The sequence below is a fragment of the Sebastes fasciatus genome, chromosome 8, assembly GCF_043250625.1.
Source record: "Sebastes fasciatus isolate fSebFas1 chromosome 8, fSebFas1.pri, whole genome shotgun sequence".
Classification (NCBI taxonomy): Eukaryota; Metazoa; Chordata; class Actinopteri; order Perciformes; family Sebastidae; genus Sebastes; species Sebastes fasciatus.
Genome location: NC_133802.1, coordinates 25,398,804 through 25,410,596, shown reverse-complemented (window position 1 = coordinate 25,410,596; position 11,793 = coordinate 25,398,804). Strand labels below are relative to the sequence as shown.

Below are 11,793 nucleotides of genomic sequence, written 5' to 3'. Positions count from 1 at the left end.
TGGGTAATTCCAGTGGACATTATGGATCATAACGACAAAAATGATGTTGTCATTACAGTTAGTAGGCTATTTTGTACAGTTATGGAATGTAACTAAGTACATTTACTCAAGTACTGTACTTAAGTACAATTATGAGGTACTTCACTTGAGTATTTACATTTTTATGTTACTTTATACTTTTACTTCACTACATTTTGAAAGCAAATCTTGTACTTTTTACTCCACTACATTTATTTGACAGCTTTAGTAACTAGTTACTTTGCATATTCAGATTATAAAAAATAAATAAATAAACTTATACATTATGATGTATTATCACTGGCATCACTAATTATAATTCAGTAATATAATATAACTATATTATGGTAAAATGGGCCATTCAGCATAATGGGTACTTTTAACTTTTTTTTTTTTTTAATACTTTTTTTTTCTTCCCTTTCTCGAGGTTGTTTTCATAATTATATGCAATTTACAGTTCGTAATTACAATGTTTTATAAACCAATTGTTTAAGTAGCTGAGCTTATAGATAAACTCATTAAGTACACTAGAGAAAACAACTTCAACATTCAAAATTGAGATAAAATTAAGAAAATAAATAATAATAATAATTATTATTATTATTATTATTATCATGATAATTATAATAATCATAATAATAATAATAATAAAAAAGAAAGAATAGAATTTAAAAAACATAAACAAAAAAAACACACAAAAAAACAATAATAATACAAAAATAAGAGAGTACTTTTAACTTTGATACTTGAAGTATATTTTGATGCTAATACTTTTGTACTTTTACTTAAGTAAGGCTTTGAATGCAGGACTTTTACTTGTTACAAAGTATTTCTACACTGTAGTTTTGCTACTTTTAGTGAAGTCAAAGGTTTACTTAATACTTCTTCCATCACTGGTTATGTACTATGTTTTTGCCACCAGCAGGTTTCAGTTGGAGTTCAGGTGATAGACCACGCCCCTTTGCCTCCCGTCTCCATGGAAACACTAACAAACATGGAGGATGAATTTCTGCTGTGAGGATAAAGGTACATGTGAGAAGATGTCTGGCCAAGAGAAGGAAAGCTTAGCCACGCCAGGTAACGCCTTAATGTTCGCTTAAATTAAGTGTTTTCAGTTTAAATGTTTTACAGCTTAAATTCAGCATTAATTGTGCATTAATTCGTTTCCAAGCTTTCTAGCTTTCCACGTTTAGCCAGCCACTATAGAGACACGACACGCCAGACTGCATTCAGAAATGTGGTTATTTAATGTTGTCTAACTTAGTGGTAATGTCACACAACTCAAAAACACGACTTTTAACATCTCCTGCTATTCACTAAGAGCCAATCTTCAAATCGGCACACATATAATCCACCAAAACAACATTTTAAAATTAAATTTCAACTTTTAAAATGAGACCTCCTTGCAGGATTATTGAAGAAGTTTGTCAGCCTTTTAGCACATTCGCAGGGATATGATGAAGTTGTAGCTATAAACTGTAGTTATTTCTCTGATATTATGCACCTGTGTTATTTATAAAGCAGGTGAAATGGACGTGGAAGACAGTGAAAGTCTATTTGATGTGACGTCAGACAGGTGTGGACAGCTGGGTGTCCACCTCAGCACTGATGATGAGGACAATGAGGGTGAGTGACAGCTCCTGTTGCTGCCCTGTTTGCAAAATGCAGCTTGTAGTCTCTACTTTTAGTCACCTTAATTCACAACCACACATATAACTGTCTATTTTACCTTAGTTTTAAAGGTTCCATATCGTTCTCATTTTCAGGTTCATACTTGTATTTTGTGTTTCTACTAGAACATGTTTACATGCTGTAATGTTAAAAAAACAACTTTATTTTCCTCATACTGTCAGCCTGAATATGCCTGTATTTAACCTCTGTCTGAAGCGCTCCGTTTTAGCATATTTTGACGGAATTGCAACAGAATTCCGTTGCTAGGCAACAGCTTGGGTCCATGTGTACTCCTGTTAGCTGATGACATTCACATATACTGCAAACCAGGAATAAACTGGGACACATTTAGAATGTTTACGTTTAAAATTATGTCAAGGGTCTAAATATTGTATATTCGTGACATCACGAATGGACAGAAATCCTGACAGCTTGCTTCAAATGCAGAGTTTCTGAATATGGGCTGTGTGTATTTCCATGTGGATTGAGTGTATCGATACTTTCACAGTATTTATATAGGACTTAAGCCTGCTTTGTAATAAAAAAATAATATGGGACCTTTAAGAGACTCACTTATACATACATTTCAGAGGATGGTCCAGGCCAGGAGATGTTTAACGATGAAGAGCCAGCCCTTCCTCCTGATTTGAAGTGGTTAGAAGAGTTGTACGAGTGAGTGTTTCTTGCTTTTCAGTGTATCATATTCTATTTATATGATTAAATACAAATATTTATGTATTAATCCTTAATCCTCTCAGTATTCAGAACATCAAGTCACTGTAACTCAATGTGGTTCTTAATATGATATTTTAATAGAAAATAATAAAGCTCAATTTTTTTTTCCAGAATTGATTATTATGTTATATAAAACCTCAGTACAAACACTTCCAGGCATAACAGTGGTCTAATTTTATGTATGTACATAATTCATAGTCAGATTTTGCATTAAACATGCAACCTTTACTGAGTGTAATTTTCCATCTGCCCGCAGAGAGGACGATGGGGAGGTTGACGGTGATGGTGACCTTGCGGTTGCGGCCGTCAGTGGTAAGAAGAGGAGTTGTGACGAGACTGCACGGATGTTCAAGCTGAGACGAAACCTGGACCAGCTGGACTGCATTCACCGACAGAAGGAGCACGACGTGCTGAAAGCCAGGTCTGGACCTCTAGAGCCGCAGTAGCATCACAGCCTATAGAGATCCCTGTGTCTTTCTAGACTCTTCTGAAACCTGCACACGTAATGGAAAACCTTGCATGTAGTGTCTTTTTGTTACAGGTCGTTGCACTACTAAGAAAAAAAACAATTTTCCACATCTTTTCAGTTTCCGGAAAGAGCTTTTTTTCAGCATTATTACACTTTCCAAGGTCTTTCCCCTCTTGCCCTCTTCACACAGAGCCAATCATTTCTGTACCAATTGATTCGGCTATTTGCAGGAATCCATTTCAGCTGAAGAGAGAACATTTCCTATAATGTCCCACTTTTCTTCCCTCTTTTTTATTTGTCTGCACTGCGAGCCATTAAGCAGCCGATGAACTGTGCTGCGGTCCCTGGCAAAAATGACCGTCATTTTCACTTCGGCACAAAACATCAGAGGTCAGAGTGGAGCTGCACTGCGCTCTGATCAAACATGAGTTTAATGGAAGCACACCTGGCTTTTAACCAATCTGCAGCTGTTACTAGACCATGTGCCATGATTTTCTTTTTATGACAGTCTTGTCCCCCAGTCACAGATTGTTCTATTGCATGCCATTAAACTGCAAAAAAAAACACTGGGCACTTCAAAGCTGTTGAGGTGTGTGTGTCCACTCTCAGCTTTTCAATATCTTCATTAGATTACCTTGTTAGCCGACAAAATTAGCTTCCTTTTACTGCAATGGCCACAAGGAAATCCATTAGCCTGATGCTTTGGGTTCATTGCACTTTAACAGCCTTGATGATGCTATTTCTGATTGTTTTCTATGTCAACTCTTGAACTTTTCTCTGCTTTTCTTTTTTTCCAGTGAGGAGCTTAAACTCTGTCAACAGAACATAGAAAGTTTAATGGAGCAGAGATATAACTTGGAGAAAGAAATAGAGCGACAGAAAGCAGCAGACAACAGGTGAGTTCAAAATGAACAACAAACAGTGACTGCTCTGTACTTTGTATTCATATATGAGATGTTTCTGTTTTGTCCAACCCACTCTTTGTTTACTTTATTCTGCAGCGTGGCGGTGTTTCGTTTGCGAGCTCAGCATAAGCATCTGTGTCAAAAGCTGCAGAGCGAGGAGGAGCTGGAGGGCCACGTCAACACTGAGCTGATGCAACAAGAGTGAGTCTGAGAGGGAAATGTTTTGACAGTAAGGTGTTGTTCTGACAGGCATTAGTGCGGCATGAAAAACAGAAGCGAACACAGAGGGTTCAAAATGGTCATTCAGCAAAAACATTTAACCTGCCGCAACACAAGGTGATGTCATTCACCAACAAAGCACTTTATTTGCTACTCAGAAGTGCACACTCCACTATGATAACTGTCTACTCTATACTATGATAGCATTACAAACCGTTAAGCAGTGTTGTGGCATCTGATAAACCTTCAAACCCATGGATCTATATCTCAAACCAGACGTCCTGGATTATATTTCAGCATCTCAACGTTACCTGAAACAACACGCCGACACCAATGCAGCCCCTCGTGTATTTTCTGCTCTTATCAGTCAGAAAGCCTGGTTACTTGACTTTTTTTTTTAAAGGAAAATCATCTCCTCTCCTGGTCTGAATGCTGCTTTTTAGGCTTTTCCAATTATCACCCATTAAGTGCTGGCCTCTTAGTCCAATTGATTCATTTTATTGATCTGGTCTTAATCATGATTTAAATAAAAAATACAGAGCAAAATCAAATTCTGCTTCAAAACCCCACATATGTCTAGCTTCTTACCTCTGCTACAGTAAGTGGTAGATAATATACACCATCAGTCAGCATTTTTTTTAACTTCATGTTCTATCTACATCCATCTCATTCTACATCTTTGCTCTTCAGGCTGGAGCTGACTGAGGTGGAGGTGGAGCTTGGCAGGTTCTCCTCGCTCCGGCATGAGGTGAAGGAGGAGGAGCGGGTCTTCCGGGTGCGTAAGAACCAGAAGGCAGCCACAAGGTTACAGCAGGAGAGGAAAGCCAGCCAGAACCTGCAGATCAAGATGCAGCATCTCAGGGAGTAAGGAAAACAACCATCTTTTCCATTCACTCTGTAGTGTTTTTTTTTGTGTGTGGGAGTGACAACTACTGCTCTGTTGTGCATACAAAATGATTGATCTCAGTATATAAACAAGTAAGTGGAAAATGTCATCTAATTTAAGCAAAATACTGCTTATATGCACATGATAAAAGATTATAAATTATTAATGTGTGCACTGAAGTGAGATCAAATGCAACATTGTGCCTTACAGTGTATCCAAAGTATCACTCCTCTATGAAAGGCTTGTTTATCCTGTGTGTTTTATTTATTCTGTTTATGAAAAGCCTGTATGGGGAATCAGTTACCTTGAATAGTCACGTAAAAACTGCAATGTGTTTGTGATTGTGTTCTGATAGTAAACAGGCAGCCACGCTGAAGAAAGAAGAGAAGGCCAAATGTCAGAAGAAAATTGCAGAGGGCCAGGCAAACCGCAAGATCGCTGCCAAGTACTTGAAAGAGACCATTAAAAGGTAATCAGCTTTTAGGCCAGTAAACAGGGCTTAGACTAGAACAAGAATATGGTGTATCTCAGAGGACTCATCGGATAGTTGACACATCCTATTGATCATTCGCTCATGCTGGCAAAATATATTACAATTCAGGCCAGATATGGTACTTGAAAGAGCTCAAATTCATACAGAAACGTTCAAACTGAAAGATCAGATCTGAGGAGAAAAAATGATGAAGTGTACACTAAATTTCCCCAAAAATGGTAACTATAAAAAATACTTTCTTGTACATGAAATTTACTTTAATTCTGGTCTTTTGGGGTATCAGGAACCTGACCTGAACAGTTTTTATATCAGTATTTACCACCTAAAAGCTAAAGCAAATGGTATTTTCTTGTAGCCCTCAGAGGATTATGATTATAGAGAATAAAGTATTTCTCCGAATCGTGATAATTAACCTTAATGTTGCTCAGCTCCTGGAAGTTTCAATCCCAACAGATTTGTTTTTCTCTCTGTTGTGTATTTGAGCATTCACATGCTTTGGGATTGTCTCCCTTTCATTCAGGGTGCATCAGAAAGAGGCTGAGAAGGAGCAGCAGAACAAGGAGTTACTGGAGAAGAGGATTCAGGCTGTCAAGTCACTGAAATCCAACATAGCAGCCACCCAAGTGAGCAGCAGCACCCTCCCATACTGATACTGTAGCATCGTGGTTGTTGTTTCAGCAGTGATGATGAGAAACGCAAGCTGTTGGCGCTATGTATTATTCTATAGCGACCATATCTATAGTGCAATATAAGATCATTCCAAAGTGCATACAGCCTTTTAAGTACAAACCATATTTAGTGATGCATAACATCCTCATAAAGCTTTAAAGACAGAGTGATACAACTTTGCCTAACTTGATTCGTGCTAAAATGGCAATATAAGCACACACTGTGTAGTTAAATGCATGTATGAAACTGAAACATTTTCTAATGTTTGTCTAATGATTATTATTGCAGTCAAGGGTCATAATTGTGACATAATGGACAGCAAAAAAACACATTTTATAGAGCCTGGCAGGTGTCATGGGGGAAAAAAATGAAAATTTGTGTGCACTAATTACCAGAACATAATGCTAAACAACATTTTTTTGCATTTTAACATAATGTTTAGGGGATTTCTAACAGGTAAAATCTGAAGTATAATCCACATACCTTTAAAATAAATCCAAAATAAAAACAAAACTGCATCTAAATTTCATTTAGTTAATACTGTCCATGGCCTGACAACTTTAACTGTTTATTTTTCACTCCATTAACATTAGGCTACACAGAGGGATATGACTAATAGCAGCCAAAGTAGGACAGTTTTGCTGAAACAACATCCAGTGTAGCATCCATTGAAATGAAATAGGATATTTCCTGTTTTCTATTTCTATGGTAGCAACTGTATAAACAAGAGTGTTGATCAATGGTATCAATATTATATTGAAGGAATTTGTACGCACTAACAGTAGTGCTGCTATTAGCGTGGATGTTCCCCTTTAACTGACCAGAGTTGCCACGACAACGTGGAACATCCCTTCCTGCTGTTACAGTAACATAACAGCACAAATGACTAATGTATGTGCACTAATTAAGTAAATTTGAGGGCATGAATTACTCACTTTTGTGCACAAAATCTATTTTTCTTCCCATGACACCTGCTGGGCTCTGTAGTTTTTACAGTATGGATACCAGTGTTTTTAATGGGAGATATGGCAGTGTCATATGCATAATAGTGTTGGAACCAGTAGTATGACTTGTTGAAGTCGCAATAATGTCTGTGATCATGTGAATCTCATTGCAAATTTCTGTATTGTACAGAAATTGCAATTTTGCATTTAAACTAGACTGTAACATTTGGTGAACTACATTAGAAGCCAAAGGAAATCATCGTACCTTTTTTACCATTAGGACCTGGGTTTATTTATTCCATCCACTCTGACCAAATTCTCCTCTTAGCTAGGAGAGATGTGAAGCAGAAACCACATTTTATTGTCATTACTACACCCCCTCATAGATCCCCAAATGCAGTAAATTCAGCTCTGGACTGTGTATGCTATTGTCTCCGGTACTTACATGCTCATCATCATGATCTTCCAATGCTATCATCATCGTCATGCTTAGTGCTGTATTTTCCAATTCAACAGGTACATTTCACATTTTAGGAGAACATAGCTCTGTGATTTTCAAATGACATGATGTGGTCATTAATCTGATGTTATTTCTTCAGGAGGGCTTACGGGTCCATCAGGGCAGAACCAAAGCAAACGCCCAGAAGAAAGAGCAGCAACAGAGACAACTGAGAGAATCCCTGCAGGCCCAAGGAATCAACAGTTTCAAGCATATGTACCAACAGAAACAACTAGAGGAGATAAAACGACAACAAGAGTACGTCCTCTCCTCTCCTCTCTTCTCCTCTCCTCTCCTCTCCTCTCCTCTCCTCTCCTCTCCTCTCCTCTCCCACATGCATGTCCTCCACTCCCACTCCATGCAGCAGTGTGTGGGTGTTTTCTCTCGCTGTGTGCTGGAGGAATACATGACCGCGTTTCAGTATAATGCGGTGTTGTTGATTTGTCTTTCTCAGGGATTACGAAGAGAGGCAGAAGTCAAAGAGAGTGGAGATTGTGGCAAAAATTCTTCAGGAGGAACAGCTGGTAAAGAGCAGAAAGAGGCACCAGGCGCTGCAGCCTAAACCCTCAACCACCGACAAGTTTCCATCTCTGGGGAGGGCAAGAGAGAAGCTCCTGTACTCCCTGGATCCCAGCCCCCCATCAGCCACCGAGGAGAGAGCCACAGTCGTGAGTGATTCATTACATCTGAGGTGGCATTTGTGAAATGACTGTTTCAAGAGATGGAGTGCATTTTGAACAAGTATGACCCAATGTGTACTGTATGTGCATTTGTCCAGCAGTTAAGACAGTTCAGTGACACCAGCAGCTCATCGTCAGCCTCCTCTGATGTTGAGGACCTGGAGGAAACCACGCACAAGGAAGTGGACCATAAAAGCTTCGCTGACAGCCTGGCTGAGCCTGAGTTCTCTGGGCTGTGGGACCAGAACTACAAGGTGCACTAACACAAAAAGCCACAGCTCCCAAAAGCAAATCCCTGAAAGCTGCTAAATTTACACACTCATAAATCACGTCCCATTCACACATGCAACCACACATGTACATTTTTCTGAATTCCCCACCTGCAAACTGAAGGACGCTGTATAAATAATTCCACTGAAAGCCAATATTTAATTGATTTAAACATAATTACATGGTCATATTAAATCAGATCAATTAGAATGTGGTTAAAGCATCACAAAGAGTTACTGGTTAGCTTATTTTACTTGTTACAATAGAAGTATCACACTGATATCTGTGTTCTGAGTAACACTAACACATTAGCATACAGTACATTGAGTTCAGCCTGTAGGCAACTAGCAATAACTCTCTAACACAGTCTGAGAACACTGGAGACCTTTTAGAAATCCAAAGCTGGTAGTGTTTTTTCCCATTTCTCTCAACACATATAGGCTCAGTTGACCTGTAGCCAGAATTTCAAAAAATGTGGTGAAGAGCTTTCTCTAGACAACAAGAGTAGAAAGTTCGACAATAAATATGTACTCAATTAAACTCCATCACCACCGTGTTTACCGCAGCGACGGCACCAATTCGGACTTTTCTTGAATCTGAAAATTAAGTGCCTTGCTCAAGTGCTGCTCAGTGGTAGTTGTTGAAAGAGTGTCTCTAGCTTGCTGCCACACACACTTGAAATGTGGGGCGACAGGCATCACTTCTCATTGTGCCGGCGTCTTTGAGGCCTCATAGCGAGTACAGTGCTACAGCTCAGAGCTCTGAGCTAGTGACAAGTGGAGTGGAAGCGATCTCTCCTCCTAGCATGCAGATCAGACTCACTCCCTCATCAAAGGCTACTTCTCAGCACAGTAATGGCTAGGGCGATAGATGAGAACAGCAATGTAATAAAGCTAATAAGATGATTCATCATGGGGAGAATGCTGATGAAATGTCAGTTCACTTCAAGCGCTTTACAATACAGAAAGAATACAGCAGGGATACAATGAAAAACATAAAAAGTAAAACAGTTTCACATGTTTAAAGCTATGTTCACACTACATCAAAACGACCAAGCATGGCCAGCTGGATTGTTGGCAAGTCGCCGTTGAAGTGCTCAAACGCTTGTTGACGTATTATGTCGTTAACGAAATTTTTTTAGGTGAAACTGAACAGGTTGAAACAAAAACACATGATTGGTTGATGCTTCAGTGTGTCATCGGAGCGCTGAAAAAGTTGAGACAAGATCAACTTTGATTTGTAGCGCGTCACACAGCAACAAGTGTCGGGCATCAGTTTGTAGCTAGCTAGTTCTTGTATTGCTGCTTTAGTTATGACAACATTTAACATTTGAGAACTTAAATGATTCTTATGTTAAATGAAAAAAAGAGTGTTGTAGAAAACCATGCAGTGTCCGAAATTAACTTTTTGATTCACCGGCCAAGCATATTTTTTACCTGCCAAAATAATAGATTGCCATTTTGTGTCACATAACATGTGTACAAACTCAGAGAAGAGGCCAGACGGTTTGAACGGTAATTCACTTTAGCTAAAGATAAAGCTACACACAGATGAATCAGCAGAAATGTCATTTTATATTGCAGCAGACTAATCCAATAGGAAGTGCATTGTTTTAATCTCATAATAGGATTTCATACTCCTACGTTACATGACATTTCATCTATTGTGCACTTAATGACACGTGGTGCATGTTTACATCTCCATTCAATCTGAAGGAGAATATTACATACAGTTCTTAGCTCTAGCATTGAGAAGGAGAAAATCAAATAAAAATGGAAAATCTGAGGAATTGACGAAACAACTGACAAGAAACAAAAAAAACCTGAACAATTTTAGGATGACAGAAAGTTAGATTTAGTTTCACCAGGCATACTCTCAAAATACATCTCCTACTTCTGCCTTTCTTTCACCTGTGTTCTATGTAAAGAGTCTTTTTCATGTCAGTGAATTTTGATTTTGTTATGTTACGGTGTGACAATTAGAGTTTTGTTATAGTGATTATTTACATTGACTTCAGCAGCTGTTGCTTCATGTTACAGAAGCTCCGGAATGAGAAAACGACATCGGTGCAGACAGAAGTAAAGCAGGAAGAACCGGTGATGGCCAGTGGGAAGCTCAACATTCCTCCTAAAAAAGTTCATGGAAAAGAGTTGAAAGGGCCTCCATTCATCAGTAAACCAGAGGTCATCCTCTTCAAGGTACCACACTACTGCTTCTGTAGAATACACGTCCTGAAAAGACTTTGTCATAGGAATTCATGTCTTTAAGCAGTTTTAAACGATTCAAGTTCAATTAACAGTTGATTTTTGATCTTCTGTTGTTCGTTATTTTAATAGCAACAGACTGACATTAAGGTGAATGTTCTGCTTTAGGACTTTGAAGTCGGGAAAATGTATAAGAAGAAAATCGTCCTGACTAACATCAGCTACATCATCAACCACTGCAGGCTCCTTGGGGTCTCCGCCCATCTGAAGGATTTTATCGCCATCAAGTAAGATTTTTACAATGTCAGCTGCATGATTTGTTTTTATGCTCTGCCCACAGAGCGTTTACATTCTGCAAAAGTAGTGTGCAGCAGTGGGATGGCCAACAAGGAGCGTCGTATCTCACCCTCACCTGTGATTAGGCGTGGTTTCAGCACCTTCAGCGGACACACCCCCAGTGTTGCAGTGTTGAGTGCAGAGAATACTGCTTATTTTTTCACAATTTTGAAACTTATTTTTATATACTTGCCGATTATTTTAATCATTAAAATTTGGCTGGGTGGTTAATAACACATTTATCTGTGGTGTGACAAACTCAGAACACATATTTATTTTTGCTTTACCCAGACTTTAAAGTGTTTACAATCCTTACAGAGCAACCCATCACTCCAAATGCCATATTGAGGTTATGTTCCAAATTTACAGACTAGACTTTGAAAGAAGCCAGAAACTCCAGTTTTTCTCTATGCATCACCGTGGGACAAATAAATCTCTGTGGGGGCAAACACAAACACACATAGCATAGCATCAAGCAGCCTACCAGAACCCAAACTGAATCCCATCTGAGGAAAATATTGAAATAGAAGAGACACCCAAATAAAAATACACAATTAAGCACAGTCGTTGTTCAGTGAGATGGCTTAGAGAATTGTAGTTGTTTTGAATATATAATGTAGTTATTAAAAATTGGATTCAAAGACCGAATTCTGGCATTGTGACAACACTAGAGCTAGATGTAGTTATAACAACAAATGTTCTTATGAACTGACTCGATGTTGGACAGCTTCAATTATCACATGGAAACATCTGCTGATGTATCACCACTCAGGAATTCAGTACAACCACTTCTTG

At 38.6% G+C, this 11,793-nt stretch overlaps 1 protein-coding gene across 4 annotated transcripts in view; it reads left to right on the top strand.

Annotated features, from left to right (window-relative positions):
- Window positions 1-955: 955 nt before the first annotated feature.
- cfap74 (cilia and flagella associated protein 74) overlaps window positions 956-11,793 on the top strand; it is a 55,084-nt gene continuing 44,246 nt past the window's right edge. For 2 of the 4 annotated variants that reach the window (XM_074644648.1, XM_074644646.1), the window contains exons 1-14: window positions 956-1,095; window positions 1,540-1,644; window positions 2,280-2,361; window positions 2,681-2,845; window positions 3,691-3,789; window positions 3,895-3,999; window positions 4,708-4,881; window positions 5,259-5,372; window positions 5,917-6,019; window positions 7,609-7,766; window positions 7,963-8,176; window positions 8,287-8,442; window positions 10,498-10,656; window positions 10,831-10,949. In XM_074644648.1, coding sequence (XP_074500749.1) covers window positions 1,020-1,095; window positions 1,540-1,644; window positions 2,280-2,361; window positions 2,681-2,845; window positions 3,691-3,789; window positions 3,895-3,999; window positions 4,708-4,881; window positions 5,259-5,372; window positions 5,917-6,019; window positions 7,609-7,766; window positions 7,963-8,176; window positions 8,287-8,442; window positions 10,498-10,656; window positions 10,831-10,949 — 1,829 coding nt within the window. In that variant the 5' untranslated portion in view covers window positions 956-1,019. The remainder of the gene's footprint in view (window positions 1,096-1,539; window positions 1,645-2,279; window positions 2,362-2,680; window positions 2,846-3,690; window positions 3,790-3,894; window positions 4,000-4,707; window positions 4,882-5,258; window positions 5,373-5,916; window positions 6,020-7,608; window positions 7,767-7,962; window positions 8,177-8,286; window positions 8,443-10,497; window positions 10,657-10,830; window positions 10,950-11,793) is intronic. The other 2 variants (XM_074644647.1, XM_074644649.1) reach the window with 2 other exon arrangements.